Below are 25,779 nucleotides of genomic sequence, written 5' to 3'. Positions count from 1 at the left end.
AGAAAGAGATTGAGGAAGAGAGGGGGGGAAAGAGGTAGGGGGAAGAGGGAGGGGAAGAGAGATGGGCAAAGACAAGCAGGTGTGAAAGAGAGGGAGGGGAGAGGAGGGAAGGGAGAGAGAGAGAGATGGGGGAGAGTGAGGGGGGAGAGAGGAGTGAGAGAAGGGGGGAGAGAAAGAGTAGTGGGGGAGGGATGGGGGAGAGAGAGAAAGAGTGGTAGGAGAGAGGGGGAGGGTGGGGGGACAGGGGAAGAGAGGGGGAGAAAGAGATTGAGATAGGGGGAGCAAGGGGAGAGAGGAGCAAGAGGGGGGAGAGAAAGAGTAGGGGGAGGGGGAAAGAGGGAGGGGGAGAGAGAGAAAGAGTGGGAGGAGAGAGGGAGGGGTGGTGGGGGTAACAGGGTAAGAGAGGGGGGAGAAAGAGATTGAGAGAGGGATAGGGGGAGCAAGGGGGAGAGAGGAGCAAGAGGGGGGAGCAAGAGTAAGGGGAGGGGGAAAGAGGGAGGGGGAGAGAGAGAAAGAGGGGGAGGAGAGAGGGGGAGGAGAGAGGGGGAGGGGGTGGGGGGAACAGTGTAAGAGAGGGGCGAGAAAGAGATTGAGAGAGAGGGGGAAGAAGGAGCGAGAGAGGTAGAGAGGGAGGAAGAGAAAGAGTAGGGGGAGGGGAGGGGGAGAGTGGGGGGGTGCAGAGAAAGAGTAGGGGGAGATATCTGTGTGTTTGGCCTCCCCTGTAAGCTGCTCCTGGCTGCGGTTGCACTTTTGCCACCAATGTACAATGCAGGGTTAGTAGCCCAGGACTGTGCATGATGACGGTAAGGCTCTGCCCGCAAATGAGATTTCGGGGAGATAACGGCGATAGAGCCCGCTGGAACAGGTAAGTAATACAGACTATTCTGAAGCTCCCTGGACTTAATGAGCATTTAACTCCTAGGCGGGTTGTAGTCACATAGGTAACATCCACAAGTGATGCTGAGAAACCACAATCGAAAGAACTGAAATCGAATGAATGAAAGGTGGACGGGGCCAGGAAAAGTCAGTTTGGGGAGGAAAGGGCTAGATGATGCTGGACGTCATCCAGCCAGGAAATGAGGCGGGGCTCTATCTGACTTGCTGCAGCTTCTAATGTACATTTGAGACAGTTTGGGGGAAACTTGACTGGCCTGCTCCGAGTCCTGACCTCAACTCGATACAAAAACCTTTCCAGAAGAGTTGAAGCTGTTATAGCTGAAAAGGGCGGAGCCAACTCAATATTGAACCCTAAGGACTAAGACTGGGGTGCCGTTAACGTTCATGTGGGTGTAAAGGCAGGCGTCCCAAAGCGCAATTTACAATGTTGCAAGGATAAAAATGAGAACTTGGGTTTTCCAAATTGTGCTCAGTCTGACATGTTTTAGGCACTGGGGGATAGATTATGATATTATATATATATATATACAGTAGGTATTATTCTTTATTACAGGTGCATCCCTGTAAAATATTCATTCAAATTGTCTCTCTTTACAGCTGTCCTGACACTTTACTTCCTGAACTACCTGGGATGGGACAGGAACCGCTCCACCACCATCTACCACGCCTTCTCCGGGCTCTGCTACTTCACCCCGCTCATCGGAGCCCCCATCGCTGACGCCTGGCTGGGCAAATTCAAGTGAGTTCAATGGTGTCTTCCCTAACCAATCTCAGGAAATAAAAGAATACTTCTGCCGCCAAGAAATCTGGCCTCAAGAAATGTCCACTGGGACACAGCCAATGACTGATCAGTGTACCGGCTCGGGGCCAGTACCATGTGACCTCCCTGACCAATCACAGCAGGTCGCATGACAGTTGTAGACAATGGATGGCATCCTTTCATGCCATCCATTGTGTACAATGGTGTTGCTAGCTGTGATTAGTCAATTTGATCACATGGTACAGAGACAGGGCCAATCGCAGCCCATCTGTACCATGTGAGTAGCTTTGACCAATCACAGCTGGTCACAACCATGATTCAGTTTCATTCAGTAAAATGCTTGCCAATAGCAACGTAATTCACTGCTATAAGCAAACATAATGTGTGGAAAAAAAGTCCCAATCACTTCCCCAGAGTAGTACAATGTTACTATGGTAATATTGTATTGCTCTGGTCACAGTGTGTTAAAAAAAAAAAGTAAAAATAAAATAAAAATAATAATAAAAAATAAAAAAACAAATTAAAAAAGAAACTTTAATTTATAACTTTTTTTGTACTATCATCAGTCAGTGTCCCTGATCACCGCCACACCAGTTATATGATGACTCTGTACTGCACTAGTGACAGTATGTATAAAAAAAAAAAAAAAAAAAAAAAAAGCACTTTTTTTTAATTTCTTTATTTTCTTTATTTTACAAAAAAATTGTGACAAAAAAATTGCTGAAAAAAAAAAAACTTGCAATACCTCTTACTAAATAGCTTGAACTGTCTACTTTGTAAAAAGGGGTAATTTTGGGGGGTATTTGTACTGTCCTGGCATTTTAGGGTCTCATGAAATGAGATCGGCCTTCAGTACATCAAGAACATTAGTACATCAATTTGATCGATCAATTTTCAGATTTATATCCCATAGTTTGTGGACTCTATAACTTTCCAACAGACTAAATAATATGATTTGGGCTCTTTTCACCAAAGAAATGTAACAGAATAAATTTTTGGATACAATTATGAAGAACAATTATTTATTTGCTAAATTTTCTAACAGAAACAAAGAAAATCGTTATTTTTAAAAATAATAATAATAAAATCTTTGGTCTTTTTTCATTTATTTAGCAAAAAATAAAAACCCCAGTGGTGATAATACCACCAAATAATACCACCAAAAGAAAGCTCTAGTTGTGTAAACAAAAGGATAAAAAATTTCCTATGGGTACATTGTTGCATGAAAGCGCAATTGTCATTCAAAGTGTGACAGCACTGAAAGCTGAAAATTGGCCTGGGCAGGAAGGGGGTGAAAGTGCCAGGTATTGAAGGGGTTAACTGGCAATTGCGCGGCCATGCAGCACTGTACCCAAATTAAATTGATATAATTTTTTTCGCACAAATAGAGCTGTGTGAAGTATTTGATGTATTTGAAGTATTTGGTGGTATTTGATCACTGCTGGATTTTTTAAATTTTTACTATATAAACAAAAAAAGAACAAAAAGTAAAAAAAATTAAAAAAACAATATTTTTTACTTTCTGCTTTCAATAAAACGATTTAAAAAATTCTAATTTATTCATAACTTTAGGCCAAAATGTATTCTGCTACATGTCTTTGGTTTAAAAAAATCCCAATAAGTGTACTGTATATTAACTGGTTTGCGTGAAAGTCATAGCACCTACATTTTTTTATATACCAGTAATGGTGGTGATTAGACATGGGCCAAACACCAACACCCAACCCCCCCCCCCTCGATTCGTGGCAGAACTTTTGAATATCGCAAAAATTTGGAACTGAATAACAAACCCCATTAAAGTCTATGGGACCCAGACTAGAGAAATAAAAAGAGCCCAATTTAAAGGCTTATATGCAAGTAATTGGGCATTCAATGGTTTTGGGGGTCCGGGCACTGCCCTGGGGGACATCAATGAAAAAAGTTTGTAAAAAACATAATTTTAAATGAGCGGTGATTTACTAAAATGAGAAATAACCATAAAAATGAAAAATTCCATTAAATGTAGTGCTTCCTGTAAAGTGGTACATCTGTACCATGTATAGAACCTGCTGCAGCAATAATTACATTTATAAAGCCAACAAAAATTACATTTTTTATTCAAGCTTTCTTTATTTTTTTGGATACATTGTGGTGTCTCTTTCACAGACTTTGTATAGAAGCAACAGGTGGGGAAAAATTGGTCTTTGGGTGTCGGTGGTGCCTTCACACCATAACCCTATAGAGGTACTCTTGATAAAAGCAATAATTGGCCTTGCTGTCAAAACTTTAAATGATATGCACCTGTCAAACAGTGGTGGAAAAATTGGTCTTTGGGTGTTTGGTGGTGCCTTCACACCATAGCCCTATAGAGGTACTCTTGATACATGCAAGAATTGGCCTTGCTGTCAAAAAATGAAATGATATCCACCTGTCAAACAAGTGTGGAAAAATGTGTCCTTGTGTGTATTGTGCCCATGAAACCAACACCAAAAAATGTCTTCCAGATGAAATAAACACCCACAAAGCTAGGCAGCCTAGACAGTCTTTCAGAGATTCCAAATCCAGAGAACACCTAATCAGCGACATCGGCATCAGGGGCTTGATATAGCTGCTGATAATCCAGGAGTGATTAATTTTGATAAATGTCAGCCGGTCCACAAAGTCTGTGAACAGACTGTCAGAAACCATGAAATCAGGCCAAGACAGAAGTACAGTTAAATCACACTTGTTTAATAATAAAAGTAGAAAGAACAAACGTAGTCAAAACATAGCCAGAGTTCAGAAACCAGAACGGATAGTCAAGCAAGCCAAACGTCAGGGAGCTGGAGATAAAGAAGTATATTCAGTAGTATAAATAGTAGTAAAACAGCAAGCAGGATGTGGAGCCAGAAAGGATGTAAGCCACGCAAGTCTTTAACAGGAACACAGGAGATAGTCTCTGTGATGTTGACCAAGGGGAAGGCAGAGATCCTCTGCAGTGAATGGCTTAAGTAGGCAGGACTGACGAGCAGGATATCATCAACAGCTGAGTAACTGTGGAGAGAGATGGCAGATGGCAATTAGCCGACAGCTGAGCGGCCAGCTCAGAGAAGGAAGGGCTGAGCCCAGCCCTGACTCAGACACGCTCTCTTATCTGTCACAAAATGCCCGGCAGCACTGAATGCCCCTTCGGAAAGCACACTGGATGCAGGGCGGTTCAGCAGCTCAATTGCATACCTGGCAAAGTAAGTGGTACTAACAAGGTAGAACTGTAAGAATTCTTTGCAACAAATTAAGTTAATTGGCAACAGGTCAGTAACATGATTGGACATAGAAAGAGCATCTTAGAGAGTCAGAGATAAGTAAAGATGGGCAGAGGTTCACCAATCTGTATAAAAGCTGCATCTAAAAATTGTCAAACAGTTTCAGAATGTAGTACAGACCTGCGACGGGCCACACTGATTTGCCACGGATTCTCTACCCAAATGGGTGTACAAGCAGCCAGGGACCCATTTTCTCCAATTAAACATTTGATATGTTATAGATTTTCTATTGTGACTAAAGTCTGGATCAGGATTGTAAACCACATCAGTGCCCATTTTGAAATCAATGGGGGTGTGGGGGGGGGGGGGGGATCTTATTGTAGATACATTGTATGATCTCCGCTCCTCATTACAACACTCCTCTGTTCCCACAGCACTATCTTTTGGCTGTCCATTTTGTACGTGTTCGGTTATGTGATCGAGTCTGTGGGCGCCATCCCGAGTATTGGAAACAAAGATTTGCATGTGTAAGTATAACCGCCCCCCCCCCCCAACCACCTCCCAAAAATACCATCATAACTTTGGTCAATGTAAGTGAGAATAGGATGGTCCCCTGTATGCAGGAGTGGGGGGGGGGGCAGGTAAGTGGACCCCATTATACATAATCTTTTGTCTATGTCTCTTTCTCAGAGTTCTGTCTATGATTGGTCTGATTGCCATCGCATTCGGGACCGGCACTATCAAGCCCTGCATCCCGGCTTTTGGTGGTGACCAGTTCGATGCAGAACATGTAAGATTTTATCTCTTTGGAAAGTGAGAGATGCTAATAAAAGCCCAGAAACATGAAACTTATAAATAAACTTTTCCCGTCTTCTCCAGGTAAAAGAGAGAGGAAAATTCTTCTCCATCTTCTATATGGCCATCAACGCCGGCAGTCTCATCTCCACCTTCGTGACACCGATTCTCAGAGGTCAGTTATTTTTATGCACCTCTGGTCCTATGAATAGGTCCTACAAATGTTGAGCTGATTGTTTTCTACTCTCATATATTTCTTTAATGGGGCTCCCAACAGGACGTCGTCTGTGTGCAGCAAAGTAATTCCCCCTCCGATCACAATATTACTTCCAATCTTCATGTTTGATCAACAGCTGTCACGTTGTGAAGACCCCCCCCCCCCCCCCCCCCCATACACAGCTCCATTCTTCATCTACTGACCATACACTATACAATCTGGTTGTACAATCTCAATAAGATCTACCATTAACCATGCTGTGCTAGGGCCTGCCTGATTGAATACAGATCAAATACATTGTTTAAAGTAGTTGTGAACACTCAATGTTATAGACACTTTCTAATCCAGTTATAACTATGGCACCACCAGTGGCGGCCCGTCCTTTAGGGGCGCAGGGGCACCGCCCCCCTATTCATGTGTCCTGCCCCCTAATCTACATGCAGGGCCTCGGACACATGGATTCCAATGGGGTTTTTTTTTTTTTTTTAAGCATATAATTAGAGCCTGAGTCTCTAATAGGCTATAAAAAAGGGTGGACTCGGGGCGCAGAGCAATGCACCTTGAGCCCACCCAGTTGTGTGAAAATAGAGAATGAATTATTCCCTATTATCACACTGATTCTCCTCCTGGCCAATCAGGAAGCGAGTCCTGAGACCTGGCCGAAAGGAGAAGCGAGACGAATGGCTGTCAGGAGGAGGAGGAGGGAGGAGACGCATGGGGAAGCCCGACCTACCCAACAGCCGCCACTGCGAGTCAGCGGGCTCCCATTTCTGGTGTACGGCTCCCAGCTCTGCGCTGTATACACTGTCTAGTCCACATGTCGGGATGAAGGCTCCAAGCATCATCCTGCCCTCCACACCCTGGCCTGCCTCCCATCCAGTGGCGTAACTAGAACCTTCAGGGCCCCGATGCAAGAAACCATGAAGGGCCCCCCTGAACCCCAGCCAGGGCCCTTCTCTCTGAGTCCGGCGGTGGAACTCCAGGGCGTGGTCACAGGTATGACCTTTGTGAGCCCTGTAGTTCCACCACTGGTATCAGTAGTTTTTATTTATTTATTTTTTACATTTTTAGGTGCCCCATTGGGGGACTGTCCCTAGGCAGAATTGGGTCTCCGTCCCCAGAAGAGATGAGGTCCTTTTCTCCAGGGCAGATGAAGTTACTGCCCCCAGGTGAGAAGGGGTCCCTGTCCCCAGGGGAGGTGGGGGTCCCTGTCCTCACATGACAAGGGGTCCCTGTCTCCAGGGGGATATAGAGGGGGTATGTAATAGTGTGTGCTAGCTGCCTATGCTGCTGCCGGCCATATGTAGAGGGGGCTGCATGGGCCCCCTGCATCACAGGGCCCAGTTGCGGTCACGACTGCTGCACCCCCTATAGTTACGCCCCTGCTCCCATCACACACCCTTCACACGCCGGGAGGTGTGTCTCCTTGTGCGGGCACACCTGCCGATCCCCCGAGCACCTGGAGTGAGGTCACAGAAGTCGCTGTACACCCCTGATTGGGGTGTACAGAGAGCCCAGAGAGGTCAGAGATGGGAAGAGACCTAGTTGGGGGGGGTCATTGGATGAGGAACCCCGGTGTGCTCCATCTATTGGGATTGCTCTGTCTATGGGGATGTCACCATGATCCGATCTCCACACTCATCCCATCATTATCCAATCACTGGCCAAATATGCATGTATCAGGGAAGAAACCAGAATCACCCCCGTCAGTTTTGCCATTTCCCTTCGCGCATGCGCGGCAGAATGGCGCTGCGGCGCACACGCATTCGCGGCTCAGTTGAACGGCGTGTGCATGCGCACTAGTGCACGCATAACGTGAATCCCGTGCTGGACTATAAAGCTGCCTGACTGTTCAAACAAATTGCTGGTTTGTCTCTCAGCTTTCCTTTGATCTTGTACCTGTTTCCTGCTGATCGTTTACCTGTTGTGACCCGGATTGCTTTGACCTACGCTGACTCTCTCCTGGACCTGACTTCTGGCTTGTTTTATGGACTCTGCTTACCTCCTGTGTTTGACCCTCGGCCTGTACCCGGATTTGTCTCCAGTCTCCTGTGCCTTGACCCTCAGCCTGTACCCGGATTTGTCTCCAGTCTCCTGTGTTTGACCCTCGGCCTGTACTCGGATTTGTCTCCAGTCTCCTGTGCCTTGACCCTCAACCTGTTCTCCGGATTGTCTCCTGTCTCCAGTGCCTTGACCTCCTGCCTGTTCCTGGACTTCCGGCTTTCTCCTGTGTTTGACCCTCGGCCTGCTCTTGGATTTCCTCTACCTGAATCCCGACTCCCAGCCAACCTAAGGACTTGTCTCTGCTGCTGGTTTCCCAGGCTGTTCTGGACTTGTTGTCCTACCTACCGGCGGGATCCAAAACTACCAGCCTTGTACAGTTATCCAGTCCCTCGCTGATCTTCACACAAGTCCTGTTCATCCTGTTGGTAGCTTGTGCCTCTTTGTGCAGTTCACCCTCTTTACCATCTCCAGGGGTGGAGTGCGCTTAGCTCTCTGCATCTTGGCCTTGGTGAGTACCCCTTTCCTGACAGTATGGCTTGCTGGAGAGGACTTCCCCACACAACCATCATGAGCAGCAGAATCAGTTTCTTTGAGGTGAGTACCAGGATCTGCACAATCTCTGTGCATTCTGCCAGATCACCCCTGCTGCTGTATGAGCTGCTAGACTGTGGGGTAGGGGGTGATGTTAGTTTGCACCCCCCCCCCCCCAAATATAGAGCGCTAGCCACCACTGGCTAGCACCATACAGTGGTGTGAAAAAGTGTTTGCCCCCTTCCTCATTTCCTGTTCCTTTGCATGTTTGTCACACTTAAGTGTTTCGGAACATCAAACCAATTTAAACAATAGTCAAGGACAACACAAGTAAACACAAAATGCAATTTGTAAATGAAGGTGTTTATTATTAAAGATGAAAAAAAATCCAAACCATCATGGCCCTGTGTGAAAAAGTGATTGCCCCCCTTGTTAAAACATACTATAACTGTGGTTGTCCACACCTGAGTTCAATTTCTCTAGCCACACCCAGGCCTGATTATTGCCACACCTGTTCACAATCAAGGCATCACTTAAATAGGAGCTGCTTGACACAGTAAGGTCCACCAGAAGATCCTTAAAAGCTACACATCATGCCGAGACCCAAAGAAATTCAGGAACAATTGAGAAAGAAAGTAATTGAGATCTATCAGTCTGGAAAGGGTTATAAAGCCATTTCCAAAGCTTTGGGAATCCAGCGAACCACAGTGAGAGCCATTATCCACAAATGGCGAAGACATGGAACAGTGGTGAACCTTCCCAGGAGTGGCCGGCCGCCCAAAATTACCCCAAGAGCACAGCGACGACTCATCCAAGAGGTCACAAAAGACCCCACAACAACGTCCAAGGAACTGCAGGCCTCACTTGCCTCAGTTAAGGTCAGCGTTCATGCCTCCACCATCAGGAAAAGACTGGGCAAAAATGGCCTGCATGGCAGAGTTCCAAGGAGAAAACCACTGCTGAGCAAAAAGAACATCAAAGCTCGTCTCAATTTCTCCACAACACATCTTGATGATCCCCAAGACTTTTGGGACAACATTCTGTGGACCGATGAGACAAAAGTGGAACTCTTTGGAAGGTGTGTGTCCAAGTATATCTGGCGTAGAAGGAACACTGCATTTCATAAAAAGAACATTATACCAACAGTAAAATATGGTGGTGGTAGTGTGATGGTCTGGGGCTGTTTTGCTGCTTCAGGACCTGGAAGACTTGCCGTGATAAAAGGAACTATGAATTCTGCTGTCTACCAAGAGATCCTGAAGGAGAATGTCCGACCATCTGTTCGTGTACTCAAGCTGAAACCAACTTGGGTTCTGCAGCAGGACAATGATCCTAAACACACCAGCAAGTCCACCACCGAATGGCTGAAGAAAAACAAAATGAAGACTTTGGAGTGGCCTAGCCAAAGTCCTGACCTGAATCCTATTGAGATGTTGTGGTATGACCTTAAAAAGGCCGTTCATGCTTGAAAACCCTCTAATGTAACTGAATTAGGACAATTCTGCAAAGATGAGTGGGCCAAAATTCCTCCAGGACGCTGTAAAAGCCTCATTGCACATTATCGCAAACGCTTGGTTGCAGTTGTTGCTGCTAAGGGTGGCCCAACCAGTTATTAGGTTTAGGGGGCAATCACTTTTTCACACAGGGCCATGATGGTTTGGATTTTTTTTCACCTTTAATAATAAACACCTTCATTTACAAATTGCATTTTGTGTTTACTTGTGTTGTCCTTGACTATTGTTTAAATTGGTTTGATGTTCCGAAACACTTAAGTGTGACAAACATGCAAAGGAACAGGAAATGAGGAAGGGGGCAAACACTTTTTCACACCACTGTATCTTCTTTTGCCTAGTTTAAGAAATTTTTTTACAAGGTTAAAGAGTTCTGTTATGTGACAAATCATCTCTCCTTCCTCACAGTGGGGGGCGGGGTTACAGGACTCTGTGCAGAAACACCGGGTGCCTGTATTCCAGAGTCTGTTGAGCCTGAGGAACGGGGGGCATGTTTAAGAGGCAGGCTGTGATTGGATGGCGTGTATGCCAAAGGCAGGCTGTATTTGAGAGGGGGTGTGTGCCAGAGGCAGGCTGTGATTGGGAGACGATGTGTACCAGAGACAGGCTGTAATTGGGAGGGGGTATGTACTAGAAGCAGACTGTGATTGGAGGGGTGTGTGCCAGAGGCAGACTGTGATTGGGAGGGTGTGTGTGCCAGAGATAGGCTGTGAATGGGAGGGGGCGTGTACAAGAGGCAGGCCCTGATTAGGGAGGGGAATGTACCAGAGACATACTTTGATATGGAGGGGGTGTGTACCAGGGGCAGGCTGTGATTGGAGGGGGTGTGTACCAGGGGCAGGCTGTGATTGGAGGGGGTGTGTACCAGGGGAAGACTGTGATTGGAGGGGGTGTGTGCCAGGGGCAGGCTGTGATTGGGAGGGGTGTGTGCCAGAAGCAGGCTCTGATTGGGAGGGGGATTGAACAAAAAACAGGCTGTGATTGGAAGGGGGTGTGTACCAGAAGCAGGCAGTGATTTGAGGGGGTGTGTGTCAGAGGCAGGCTGTGATTGGGAGGGGTTTGTGCCAAAGACAGGCTGTGATTGAGAGGGGGTGTGTACAAGAGACAATCTGTGATTGGAAGGGGGCGTGCACCAGAGGCAGGCTCTGATTGGGGAGGGGAATGTTCCAGAGACAGGCTGTGATCGAGAGGGGACGTGTACCAGAAGCACAAAGTGATTGGAGGGGGTGTGTACCAGAAGCAGGCAGTTATTGGAGGGTGTGTGTACCAGAAGCAGGCAGTGATTGGAGGGGGTGTGTGCCAGAGGCAGGCAGTGATTGGAGGGGGTGTGTACCAGAAGCAGGCAGTGATTGGAGGGGGTGTGTACCAGAAACAGGCAGTGATTGGAGTGGTGTGTGCCAGAGGCAGGCCCTGATTAGAAAGAGGAATGTACCAGAGACAGGCTGTGATTGGAAGGGGTGTGTGCCAGAGGCAGGCTGTGATTGGAAGGGGGTGTGTACAAGAGGTGGGCTGTGATTGGAGGGGATTGTGCCAGAGACAGGCTGTGATTGGGAGGGTGTGCGTATCAGAGACAATCTGTGATTGGGAGGGGGCGTGTACCAGAGACAGGCTGTAATTGGGAGGGGGTGTGTACCAGAGGCAGGCTGTGATTGGAGGGGTGTGTACCAGAGGCAGGCTGTGATTGGGAGGGGGTGTGCACCAGAGGCAGGCTCTGATTGGAAGGGGGTGTGTGACAGAGGCAGGCTCTGATTGAGGGGGGTGCGGCAAAGACAGACTGTGAATGGGAGGGGGCATGTACCTAAGGCAGGCCCTGATTAGGAAGGGGAATGTACCAGAGACAGGCTACGATTGGAGGGGGTGTGTACAAGAGGAGGGCTGTGATTGGAGGGGTGTGTGCCAGAGGTGGGCTGTGATTGGGAGGGGGAGTGTACCACAGGCGAGCTGTGATTGGGAATGGGTGTGTGCCAAAGGCATTGGTCAGGGGGCATGGTGGCTGAGCAAACTCTCCAATCCAGGCATGCCGTGTGTCTGCACAGTGTCCTTTACCTCTGAATGGCCAGCCAAAGGATGAAAACTGACCACGCTAACACAGATCAGCTTCTATACTTTGTGTAGTCAGTTTAGATTAAGGAAGGTGACTGGCAGGATTAACTAAGAACTTCAGATGGAAGAAGTACATGGAAATGATAGATACTATGGTTTATAGAATACACAGATGTGACCATACACCATATCCTGAAAAAAAAACATCTCCACTTCTGGAAACATCTCCAAGTTTCCAGAAGTAGGGGGAGGTATCAGAGATGCCTGTAAGTCATCCAGCCCTCCTTGAGTGACTCACACCCTGACCCAGAATACACCCCGGCCTGGCTGCCAGCCAAGCCAAATTTACCTATGCTAAACAAACTATGCACAATCCCTATTCTAGCACACTAGATGGTGCTACACATGGCACATGTGTCAACTTTCCCTGTTGAAGGGTAAACAGGAGGTTTGTGCCATTATCGCACATCACCATTCCTGGCTCAACTTGGCATGGCATGAACCACCTCTGGGCCTGTCCCTACAGAATCTCTGCTCCGGTGGGGCTCCTGTCCCCTAGACATACCAGCTGAAGCACTGCATGGCATCTTTTAGCCTGACTCCTTGAATAGCTCCTAGAATGCTTAGAGGGTACTGGTGGTTCATAGGACAACTAAGCAGAGGAGGGCATGGAGGAGGAGGAGGGGGTGGAGCTAATATATCTTGCATCATCACCACCAGCTATATGGAGACGTTTCAAGAAAACAAGCTCCAGCACTGAGCCCTTTCCTGCATCCTTCTGAGTTGCAAGCAGAGCTACCCAGTGTGCAATGAACGAAATATAGCGTCCCTGACCATGCTTGCTGGACCATGTGTCAGCAGTAACATGGACCTTGCTTCTGATTGCCTTGCCCAACGCTGCCACAACATTGCTTTCCCACATGTTTGTACTGAGCTGAAATGTGCAAAAAAATAGCAACTGGGAACCTGCCATTGTGGTACAGCACATTCCGCAAATTCACAAAAGGGGGCAGAATCAAACAGATGGAAAGGCAGGAGTTGTGAAGCCAGCAATTTGCACAAGCTGGAATTTAGACGCTTGGCATGTGGGTGGCAGGGAGTATACTTTTTTATTTTATTTGCAGCAGCTAGGGCAGAGAAAATTGCCTGCCATACTCTACAGCTGGTGGTGCTCTGCTGGCAGACATGTTGCAAGGACTTTTGACACCTTTCGCTATACCATCATCCCTGTCAGTGGAGACTGCTGAGAGGTCATGATATATAGCAGGGGTAGACCCGAAAGACGGCTGCAGCATGGACAGCAAGTGGTTAATAAGGCAGGCCACCACCTCTTCTGCATGCTGTGGCTGGATAGCATGGGCAACATCACTAAACAGAGGAAATTATGCCCTGCCTGAGGAAACCCCACATCGGGTTGCCACCTGTCCGGTATTGACCCGGACAGCCCGGGTTTAGACACTCGTGCCCGGTTTTCAGTCCGCCTGATACCCAGACACAGGGTCAGGACAAGTGGCGGTGGAAAGGAGGAGGAGCCCTGTGCGCAGCAATTTACTGGGGGAGGGGGGCGCAAGTGAAATCCCTCACCATGCAGACAGGCTACTAAAGTACAGAGATTACTGGGGGCTGCAATATGCTGAGTGCACCCGACACAACTGTCTACAACCAAACACATTCTTTTCCCTGCCAGGCAGAGTGAGCTCCGCCCGACAGATGCCTTCTAGAGCCAGCCCCACCGTGACATCACTCAGAGGCTCAGGAGGAGGGACAGAAGAGAAGAAAGTGCTGCTGGCGCTGCAAGGGAACAGTGTGCATCTGAGTAATAACCTGGCAGATCCTGCTCCCTTATGATCCTGTGTTCTGCTGTTCACACTGCATACTGCGGAGCCCAAGAGCTCCCAAGAGCCCCCAGCTCAGCTCTCACACTTCCTTCCTTGCAGTAGCACTGATGCACTACATTATACTGCAGTAAAACTGCACTGACGCCCTACAATATACTGCGGTAAAACTGCACTGACGCACTACAATATACTGCAGTAAAACTGCACTGACGCCCTACAATATACTGCAGTAAAACTGCACTGACGCACTACAATATACTGTAGTAAAACTGCACTGACTCTCTACAATATACTGCAGTAAAACTACACTGACACACTACAATATACTGCAGTAAAACTACACTGACACAATTCAATATACTGCAGTAAAATTGCCCTGACACACTACAATATACTGCAGTAAAACTGCCCTGACACACTACAATATACTGCAGTAAAACTACACTGATGCACTACAATATACCACAGTAAAACTACACTGACACACTACAATATACTGTAGTAAAAATGCACTGACACACTTCAATATACCGCAGTAAAACTACAGGCACACTACAATATACTGCAGTAAAACTACACTGAGACACTACAATATACTGCAGTAAAACTACACTGAGGCACTTCAGTATACTGCAGTAAAACTACACTGACACACTACAGTATACTGCAGTAAAACTACACTGACACGATTCAATATACTGCAGTAAAACTGCCCTGACACACTACAATATACAGCAGTAAAACTACACTGACGCACTACAATATACTGCAGTAAAACTGCACTGACACATTTTAATATACCGCAGTAAAACTGGAGACACACTACAATATACTGCAGTAAAACTACACTGAGGCACTACAATATACTGCAGTAAAACTACACTGACGCACTACAATATACTGCAGTAAAACTACACTGACACACTTCAATATACCACAGTAAAACTGCCCTGAGATTATAATATATTGCAGTAAAACTACACTGCCGCACTTCAATATACAGCAGTAAAACTGCCCTGACACACTACAATATACTGCAGTAAAATTACACTGACGCACTACAATATACTGCAGTAAAACTGCACTGACATACTCCATTGACACTACAGTAAAAAAGGAAGTTCGCCACTACACTGACGTTGCACTATCACTACATTCACACTACACTGACACTCTCTACACTCACAATAGAATCACAATAGCACACTATAACACACTATGTTTTTTCCCCCCAAAAAAATTGCATCTGCAAAACCACGGCACAATTACCGTGTGACATAAAAAAAATTGCAAAACCCACTATTTTATTCTATAGGGCCTATGCTAAAATATATATATATAAAATGTTTGGAGGTTCTAAGTAATTTTCTAGCAAAAAAAAAATGATTTTTACAAGTGTAAGAATTGGCCCGGATGGCAAGTGGTTAAGGAGCTTGTACAATCTGATTGTATAGTGTATGTCCACATTCATTGCCTCCCCAGCACATCTGCAAATAAAAATTTTATACTGAAATCCTAACTTACATACACTGCAAATTTTCCCCTGAATACTTCACCGCAAATGTTATGGCGGATGATTGGCGGTCACGGCGAGTGTGATCCAGGAATGGAAGGTTTCAGATTCACCTTTGTTTACAGACATCCCTTCCATTCATTGTCTCATCATGTTAAAGTCATGCCCGATGCCTCCTCTCACATCACCTCTCCCCCCGTGTCTTGCAGGAGACGTCCAGTGCTTTGGGCAGGATTGTTACGCTTTAGCGTTTGGCGTTCCGGCCGCTTTTATGTTTTTTGCTGTGGGTAAGTAAACCGATTTATTGGCAATTCTTTATGTTATTATGTAATGTATTGAAGTATTTTCATGAGAACAAAATGACAGGCATGACCCTGTAAATAGTACAGGAAGCAAGTCAAACTTTGTAACCGATTTTTTTGGTGGAGAAGATCAAATGAAAGATAACAGGAAGGACATTGGCGTCTGATAAAAAGGACGGCACAACGATGAAATCCCACCTCTGGCCTTCAGACTTGCACAGTTGCACCGACTCCTCTCCTGGACTAAAATTAGACACGTGCGGTTCATTTCGTTCCGAATGAAAATTCAGACAAATTTATGTTTTTCAGAAAGTTGAATGTATCCGAATTTCTGAATTAGAATAATACCGAATTTAAATGAATCTGAAATAACTAAAATATTGAATTCGAATAGTTTTTGAAAACTTTTCAAATTTGAATAGTTTTCAAATTTTTATTAGAAAACCACTAGAATTCAAAATCTTTTCGATTTCCAAAATTTTTAGAATTCAAAATTATTCGAAATTGATTTGAAAACTTTTCGATTGTCAACATTTTTAGAATTCCAAAACTATTCAAAATTGATTTGAAAACTATTCAAAATTGATTCGAAAACTATTTGAATTCCAAAAAATTTTAAATTCCAAAACTATTCGAAATTGATTTGAAAACTATTCTAATTCAAAAACGTTTCAATTTCCCAAATATTTCGAATTCCAAAACAATTAGAATTCCAAAACTATTCGAAATTGATTTGAAAACTATTCGAATTCGAAAAAACTTTTAGATTTCCCAAATTTTTCTAATTCCAAAACTATTAGAATTCCAAAACTATTCGAAACTGATTTCAAAATTATTCGAATTCGAAAACTTTTCGATTTCCCAAATTTTTCGAATTCCAAAACTATTAGCATTTCAAAACTATTCGAAATTGATTTGAAAACTATTTGAATTCAAAAAAACTTTTAGATTTCCCAAATTTTTCCAATTCCAAAACTATTAGCATTTCAAAACTATTCGAAATTGATTTGAAAACTATTTGAATTCGAAAATTTGAATAAATCAAGTCGATCCCCGCTGAGCAGGCAGATGACCAGTCAGTCTCTGCACACTGTGTAGGGACCGACCTGTCAGAGCGCCGCTCTCCCCTATGGGGAATCGGATGAAGACGGACCGTAGAGTCCGTCGTCACCCGATCCGAAGATGGATGGAAAAATAGGTTTTTCCACCATCACACATTTTCGGATTGGAGCGGGTCCGATGTCAGCGGACATGTCACCGCTGACATCCGACGCTCTATAGACCTCTATGGAGTGTCCATTCAGGTCCGCCTAAAAAACTGACAGGCGGACCTGAACGGTCCATCCATGTGAAAGGGGCCTAACAAGTCAGGAAAACCCCCCAAATGACCCCTTTTTATAAAGTAGACATTCCAAGGTATTAAGTAAGTAGCAAGGTGAGTTTTTTTTTAAGTTGTAATTTTTTCAATTATGAAGATTTCTTTTTTTTTTTTCTTACAAAATTGTCATATTATCAGGTTATTTCTCACACACAGCATATGCATACAACAATTTACACCCCAAAATACCAAAATACATTCCGCTACTCTTCCTGAGTATGGCGATACCACATGTGTGAGACTTTTACATAGCTACACAGCCTGGCCACATACAGAGGCCCAACATTGAAGTAGCACCTTCAGACGTTCTACGAGCATAAATGACACATCTCATTTCTCATCCACCTATTAAACTTTTTCAGACCTTGGAGCACCAGGACAATGGAATTGCCCACAAAACTACCCCATTTTGGAAAGCAAACACCCCAACATATATTCTACGAGGCATGGGCTGCAGATAGGTACTTGGGTATTCTGATGGGCTGCAGATAGGTACTCGGGTACTGGGACGGGCTGGAGACAGGTACTCGCGTAACTTGATGAGCTGCAGACAGGTACTCGGTACTCTGATGGCCTGGTGACAGGTACTCGGGTACTCTGATGGCCTGGTGACAGGTACTCGGTACCCTGATGGCCTGGTGACAGGTACTCGGGTACTCTGATGGCCTGGTGACAGGTACTCGGGTACTCTGATGGAGTGGTGACAGGTACTTGGGTACTCTGATGGGCTAGTGACTGGTATTCAGGCACTCTGAAGGGTGGTGACAGGAACTCGGATACTCAGACAGACTGTGACAGGTACTCTGGTATTTATATGGACTGTGACAAGTACTCAGGTACTCGGGTAATCAGATGGACTGTGACAGGTATTCAGGAACTCGGGTACTCAGATGGACTGTGACAGGCACCTGGGTACTCAGATGGACTGTGACAGGTACTCGGTTACTCAGATGGACTGTGACAGGTAATCAGGAACTCGGGTACTCATATGGACTGTGACAGGTACTCAGGTACTCGGGTACTCAGATGGACTGCGACAGGTACTCTGGAACTAAGATGGACTGTGACAGGTACTCGGTTACTCAGATGGACTGTGGCAGGTACTTGGTTACTCAGATGGACTGTGATAGGTACTCAGGAACTTGGGTACTCAGATGGACTGTGACAGGTACTCTGGAACTAAGATGGACTGTGACAGGTACTTGGTTACTCAGATGGACTGTGGCAGGTACTTGGTTACTCAGATGGACTGTGATAGGTACTCAGGAACTTGGGTACTCAGATGGACTGTGACAGGTACTCAGGTACTCGGGTACTCAGACGGACTGTGACATGTACTCTGATACTCAGATGGACTATGACAGGTACTCAGGAACTCATATGGACTGTGACAGGTACTCAGATGAACTGTGACAGGTACTCGTGTGCTAAGATGGACTGTGACAGGTACTTGGTTACTCAGATGGACTGTGGCAGGTACTTGGTTACTCAGATGGACTGTGATAGGTACTCAGGAACTTGGGTACTCAGATGGACTGTGACAGGTACTCAGGTACTCGGGTACTCAGACGGACTGTGACATGTACTCTGATACTCAGATGGACTATGACAGGTACTCAGGAACTCATATGGACTGTGACAGGTACTCAGATGAACTGTGACAGGTACTCGTGTGCTAAGATGGACTGTGACAGGTACTCGGGTACTCAGATGGACTGTGACAGGTACTCGGGTACTCAGATGGACTGTGACAGGTACTTTGATGGCTGGTGACAGGTCCTTTTTATGGGGGGGAAGCAATCAGTGTGTGTTGTTGTACACTGTTACTGCTCTATGTTTACATTTTATTGATCCTTTCACAGCCGATAACGTGGTAAACAGCCGCCGGCCAATGGCTGTTTAGCAGCGTCGGTGACGAGCAGTGTTCCCGGGGAACAGTCCACCACCGACATTCATGAGCAGTGCATTTGCAATCGCGCGCATGCGCCGTGCAAAGTAGGGCGTTACCATCTGGGATCGGCCGTGACTTCATCAGGACCGATCATGTGGTAAACAGCCATGCGTAATGGCTGTTCACCCCCCATCGGTGGCGAGCGGTGTCTCTGTGACACGGCGCCACCGAAGGTACAGGGCTGCGCGCACATGATCACGCGCATGCCCTGTTTAAATGGACGGACGTCATATGACGCCCACCCAGAACAAGAACCTCGTTGCCTGGCCATCAGTCCTCCAGACTGACATCCATCAATCAAGGTGTTTTAATATTTGCATAACTCCTCCCAAGAGTCCGCCCACTGCTTACATCAGGACTGAGGTCTCTTGAGAGGACCACTGAGGCCGGGGCGCTGTGATCGATTAAATGTCAGCATTAAAGCATATCAAGATTAGATTCCCTGTTATGTTTTTACAGCTGTCTACAGGCGTTAGAAAAATATTGAATGCCATCACTGATCTTTCCTTCCAAAAAATGCCAGTTTGCCTGGCTGTCAGGCTGATCCTCTGGAGGCAGATTGGAGCATTTCTATCACCGGCCCCTCGGCCCCCCATCCGGAGTATTGCAGAGAGATCTCCCATCATCAGATTAGTCAGTTTGAACCATAAATAAATCACAGAGACGTCTTTAATTCTGGAAATGTGTGTGGCCCCCGGGGGGCCCCTCTGACCCTGGTGTGCGGAGCTCACACCCCCCCAGATGTGTTTGTGAATGATTCCCTTCATGTAGATGGAGGACGGTCGGGTCATGTGAGGACAGATGTCTGACTTTGTGTTTTCTCTCCTGCAGTTGTGTTTGTCAGCGGGAGCGGGATGTACAGGAAGTACCCGCCGCAAGGAAACATCTTAGCCCAAGTCTTCAAGTGTATCGGAGTGAGTGATATGACCACAACCAACTCATAACCAACTCTAAGATTTCACCCATTGCAGGACCAGTCCACCAAAACTCAGCACAGGGATGGTGGGAACCCCTCATAATGGGCACAGCGGGTGTACAGACCCGGGAACTCAGCACAGGGATGGTGGGAAGCCCTCATAATGGACACAGCGGGTGTACAAACCTGGGAACTCAGCACAGGGATGGTGGGAAGCCCTCAAAATGGGCACAGCGGGTTTACAGACCCAGGAACTCAGCACAGGGATGGTGGGAACCCCTCTTAATGGGCACAGCGGGTGTACAGACCCGGGAACTCAGCACAGGGATGGTGGAACCTCTCAAAATGGGCACAGCGGGTGTACAGACCCGGGAACTCAGCACAGGGATGGTGGGAACCCCTCTTAATGGGCACAGCAGGTGTACAAACCTGGGAACTCAGCACAAGGGTGGTGGGAACCCCTCAAAATGGGCACAGCGGGTGTACAGACCCAGGAACTCAGCACAGGGATGGTGGGAACCCCTCTTAATGGGCACAGTGGGTGTACAGACCCGGGAACTCAGTACAGGGATGGTGAGAACCTCTCATAATGGGCACAGCGGGTGTACAGACCCAGGAACTCAACACAGGGATAGTGGGAACCCCTCAGAATGGGCATAGCGGGTGTACAGACCTGGGAACTTAATACAGGAATGATAGGATCCCCTCATAATAATCCAGAGACTCAGAAATGGATGGTAGGAAGGAACCCCTAACAATGGGAAGAACAGGTGTGCAGAGCCAATGCCCCGGTTTCATGCTAAGTTATGGGCCGTCTGTTACTTCTGTAAGTCCTCTACAGGTAAGTGGGTGGTATGGGTCTCTGTTCGCTCTCCTCGCACAATATATTTCAGTTTTTTTGAGCTGGACCCAAATTTCCCCATGATTTGCCCACAAGCAGGTTCAGGGAGTCGTGCCCTCTTCTTACCTCCAGAGTGAGAGGAATCCAATTCATCTCCATGCTTTATCTTTCTCGTCTTTAGTTCGCCATCAAAAACCGCTGGAGGCATCGATCCAATCAATTCCCCAAGCGGGGGCACTGGCTGGACTGGGCCTCTGAGAACTATTCGGTAAGTGTGAGCGTCTTCTGCCTGCTCATAGGTCACCCCAATGTCCTTTCTCTGTTTCGTGACATCAATTTGGTCCGCGTTTGATATAAAAAAAAAGTATTGTTAGGGCACAGGGCCAATCATGCCAAATTCCAACTTTTGAAGGGTTTTTCATGTCAACCAGGGTGTCCCTGGGGGGTCCCCAGAGAAATCTAGAAAGTATGTCAAAAGAACATCACAAATCTAAAACGTCTTTGTATCAGGAGATCAAAGGATGAACCCAACGCGTTTCGTGGGCTCAGAACGCCCCCTTCTTCAGGGTTCATTCTTGTTCTTATATCCCTGATGAAGGTAGAGCTCTGAGCCCCTGAAAAACGTGTTGGCTTTTACCTTTGACCTCCAGTCATGAATTCCTTTTAGGTTTGAGGTCCTCTCATACCTTTACATATTTATTTGGCTCATGGTAGACATAGGCACAAGTGACCCCCATCTCCATCATGGTCACATTCCTTCTATCAAAAACGCACTCTATTATTTAAAGAAGAAATTTGTTAGTGTATCTAAATCCGCTAGTACATCGGACCGTGAGCCTTTTTTCCCAGTTCTCCGATATTAAAAGCGTAGCAGAAGTGCTGACCCTTCTCCACTGTCCGATATGTCTTCTTATATAAGCCAACAATTACCAGGGGCCCCTATTCCAGGATGTCCAGTTATATTAGCAGAAGATTCCTCAACAATATGGTCACTAATTATATAGAAATGTGATACAAAGTATCCTTCATAACTGTCATCACATACTCCATGCAATCTGTAATTCCTTTATTCTCAATGTGCTTCTCTACACTGTACAATTTTATTTTTTTTATCAGAAAAAACTCATCACAGAAGTGAAAATGGTGACCAAAGTCCTCTTCCTGTACATCCCCTTCCCGATGTTCTGGGCTCTCTACGACCAGCAGGTAATTCTCAGGTCCAAAACATACGGAACACAAATTCCAATCACTCACTGCCCACTTTATTAGGTCCCCCCTTGCTAGTAGCGGGTTGGACCTCCTTTGGCCTTCATTCTTGGTGGCATAGATACAACAAGGTGTTGGAAACGTTCCTCAGAGATTTTGCTCCATAGTGACATGATGCCAATCTCCCATTCCACCACATCCCAAAGGTGCTCTATTGCAGGGGTCTCCAACCCCCGGGCCGCGGCCCGCTACCGGGCCGTAGCCTGTTTGCAGCCGGGCCGCAAAGTGTCCACTGAGATGCGGCGGCGGTGAGCAGAGCGATCACCGCACTTCCGCCTACACAGCCCTGCCGCTACACTGCTGGGGTGAAGCAGACGAGCAGAGAGATGACATCATCTCCCACCGCCTGCCCACTTCACCGCTGTTGCGCCCACACAGCCCGGCCAGTATACTGCTGGGGTGAAGCAGGGGAGCAGAGAGATTACATCATCTCTCACAGCCCGCCCCGCATCACCTCTGTGCACTGCACTTAGTGACAATTTGCATTTAAGATGCTTCATCTAGTGGCATGTGTCTGTGGCAATCTGAATCTGGTGGCATGTGGCAAGTGACTGTGGCAATCTGCATCTGGTGGCATGTGTCTGTGGCAATCTGCATCTGGTGGCATGTGTCTGTGGCAATCCGCATCTGGTGGCATGTGGCAAGTGACTGTGGCAATCTGCATCTGGTGGCATGTGTCTGTGGCAATCTGCATCTGGTGGCATGTGTCTGTGGCAATCTGCATCTGGTGGCATGTGTCTGTGGCAATCTGCATCTGGTGGCATGTGTCTGTGGCAATCCGCATCTGGTGGCATGTGGCAAGTGACTGTGGCAATCTGCATCTGGTGGCATGTGTCTGTGGCAATCTGCATCTGGTGGCATGTGTTCGTGGCAATCTGCATCTGGTGGCATGTGTCTGTGGCAATCTGTATCTGGTGGCATGTGTCTGTGGCAATCTGCATCTGGTGGCATGTGTCTGTGGCAATCTGCATCTGGTGGCATGTATCTGTGGCAATCCACATCTGGTGGCATGTGGCAAGTGACTGTGGCAATCTGCACCTGGTGGCATGTGTCTGTGGCAATCTGCATCTGGTGGCATGTGTCTGTGGCAATGCGTATCTGGTGGCATGTGGCAATCTGCATCTGGTGTCATGTGTCTGTGGCAATGCGCATCTGGTGGCATGTGTCTGTGGCAATGCGCATCTGGTGGCAAGTGACTGTGGCAATCTGTATCTGGTGACATGTGGCAATCTGCATCTGGTGGCAAGTGACTGTGGCAATCTGCATCTGGTGACATGTGACTGTGGCATGTGTTAATCTGCATCTGATGGCATGTGGCAGTCTGCATCTGGTGGCAGGCGATGTGGCATGTGGAAATCTGGTGATAGGCAACGTGGCAAGCTGGTAGCAAGTGACAAGCTGCATCTAGTGACAGATTCTGCATTATGGTGAGTTGAACTATTTCATTTTATATTACAATATAATAATAAAAATGATGCACTTCAATCATCCTGACACAACATTAACCATGGTGTTGTGATGACGTGCTAAGACCAGCCATTTCCTGACAAATTGGCCGCGAAAAGCCACATCGTCCCCCATGCGCCCACCCCCGGGCCTTGCCACAATTTTCATCCACAATGCCGGTCCCCGGTGCCAAAAAGGTTGGGGACCACTGCTCTATTGGATGAGATGTGGTGAGTGTGGAGACCATTGGAGGACAGGGACCTCATTGTCCGGTGGTGAGATGATTGGAGCTTTGTGACATGGGGCATTATCCTGCTGGAAGGAGCCATCAGAAGATGGGGACACTGTAGTCATAAAGGGATGGACATGGTCAGCAACAATACTCAGGTAGGACGTGGTGTTTAAACCATGATCAATTGGTACTAAGGGGGCCCTAAGTGTGCCCATCCCCCACACCATTACACAACCACCACCAGCCTGAACCGGTGATACAAGGCAGGATGGATCCATGCGCCGAATTCTGACCCCACCATCTGAACGTCGCAGCTGAAATCCAGACTCATCAGATCAGGCAACATTTCTCCAATCTTCTATTGTCCAATTTCGGTAATCCTGTGCAAATTGTAGCCTCAGTTCTTAGCTGACAGGAGTGGCATCCAGTGTGGTCTTCACCACATCTAGATGCCTAAATGCATTGAGTTGCTGCCATGTGATTGGCAATTTGTGTCACCAAGCAATTGAACAGGTGTACCTAAAAAAAAGTGGCCAGTGAGTGTATATGTGCGAAGGGTTTAATTGTCCTTTTAAATGAACATACGTTAAAGCTAAAAAAAAAAAAACATACATGTATGGAGGTGGTTTTACATGACAAATGATTTGTATTTTTGTCCAACCATGACTGAGATTTACACAGCTCTGCCACATAGCATGGCCAGCCTGGTGGCCAGAACCTTTTCTGATGTAAATAGAGCAATGGAGCTTTCCTGCATCCCAGCCTGTGATTGGACAGTGAGGGAGGAGCAGAAGACTTCATGGGATTCTGGTAGCCCTGCTAATGGTGAATCTGCAGCGACTGCGACTGCGCCACCTTTAAACCCGGAACACATACGAATTACACGGGTTCTGGGGCTAATTTAATGCAGATAAGACACTAAGTGAGTTTAATTACCACCTTAAAGCGGGAGTCCGCCGGGAGTCCGCCGTTTTTTTTTTTTTTAAAAGCCAGCAGCTACAAATACTGCAGCTGCTGACTTTTAAAATAATGACACTTACCCACCCAGCGCGCCCGCGATGTCGGCATCTGAAGCCGATCTCTCGATCGTCTCTCGGGTGCTGCCGCTGCCATCTTGGCTATGGGAATCAGGAAGTGGAGCCTTGCGGCTTCATTTCCCGGTTCCCTACTGCGCATGCGCGAGTCGCGCTGCGCAATAAGGATGGTCCCCGCTGTCTCTGGGATCCGTGTGTTTCCCAGCAGACAGCGGGGGACCTTCGAAAAGGGGCGTAGATATCTGCGGAAAGGGGCGTATATTCTGCAGATATCTATGCCGGAAGTGGGTGCAGATACCTGTACTGTACAGGTACCTGCACCCCCCTCCCCCCTGAAAGGTGCCAATTGTGGCGCCGGGGGGGGGAGGGTTCCAATGAGCGGAAGCTCCACTTTAGGGTGGACCTCCGCTTTAATCAGCCACAGAACCTGCGTAATTCAAATGTGTTCGGGGTTTAACCTCTTGCCGACCGCCTACCGCAGATGTACTGCGGCAGGTCGACTCTATTGCGCGAAAAATTACGTACCTGTACGTCATTTCGTGCAATAGACACTGGGGGCGCGCGCGCGGGCGGACTGGACAGAAGGGGGAGCCAATCGGCGGGCCGCCGGCTATCCGCGATCGTTCCCCAGAGAGGCAGAACGGCGATCTGCCTCTGTAAACAAGGCAGATCGCCATTCTGATAGGCAAGAAGCTAGAGATCTTGTGTTCCTGCTTTAGCAGGAACACTGAACTCTGTCTTCACCCAGTCACAGCATCCCCTAGTGACAGTGTATATTTTTAGCACCAAATCACCGTAATAATGTCACTGGTTCCCGAAAAAGTGTCAGTTAGGTGTCCGATGCCATGTCGTGGTCATGCTAAAAAAAAAAAAAAAATCGCTGATTGCCAACATTATTAGTAGAAAAAAATAAATAAATAAAAAAGCCATATAATATCCCATGGTTTGGAGACGCAAAAATGTTTGCGCAAACAAATCAATTTTTGCTTATTGGGATTTTTTTTTTTTTTTTTACCAAAAGCATGTAGCAGAATACGTATTGGAATAAATTTATGAAGAAATTCGATCTTTTAAATTTTATGA

At 46.8% G+C, this 25,779-nt stretch overlaps 1 protein-coding gene across 1 annotated transcript in view; it reads left to right on the top strand.

Annotated features, from left to right (window-relative positions):
- LOC143925108 (solute carrier family 15 member 2-like) overlaps positions 1 to 25,779 on the top strand; it is an 89,630-nt gene that overhangs the window by 30,387 nt on the left and 33,464 nt on the right. Inside the window, exons 4-11 of the mRNA XM_077449723.1 lie at positions 1,495 to 1,636; positions 5,313 to 5,405; positions 5,569 to 5,668; positions 5,758 to 5,848; positions 15,540 to 15,617; positions 19,793 to 19,875; positions 20,900 to 20,986; positions 21,835 to 21,924. Of these exons, the coding sequence (XP_077305849.1) occupies positions 1,495 to 1,636; positions 5,313 to 5,405; positions 5,569 to 5,668; positions 5,758 to 5,848; positions 15,540 to 15,617; positions 19,793 to 19,875; positions 20,900 to 20,986; positions 21,835 to 21,924 (764 nt within the window). The remainder of the gene's footprint in view (positions 1 to 1,494; positions 1,637 to 5,312; positions 5,406 to 5,568; positions 5,669 to 5,757; positions 5,849 to 15,539; positions 15,618 to 19,792; positions 19,876 to 20,899; positions 20,987 to 21,834; positions 21,925 to 25,779) is intronic.

This window comes from Lithobates pipiens, unplaced genomic scaffold, assembly GCF_037356315.1.
Source record: "Lithobates pipiens isolate NorthernLeopardFrog02 unplaced genomic scaffold, aLitPip1_a1.2 Scaffold_22, whole genome shotgun sequence".
NCBI lineage: Eukaryota > Metazoa > Chordata > Amphibia > Anura > Ranidae > Lithobates > Lithobates pipiens.
This window is presented reverse-complemented; position numbering and strand designations above follow the sequence as displayed.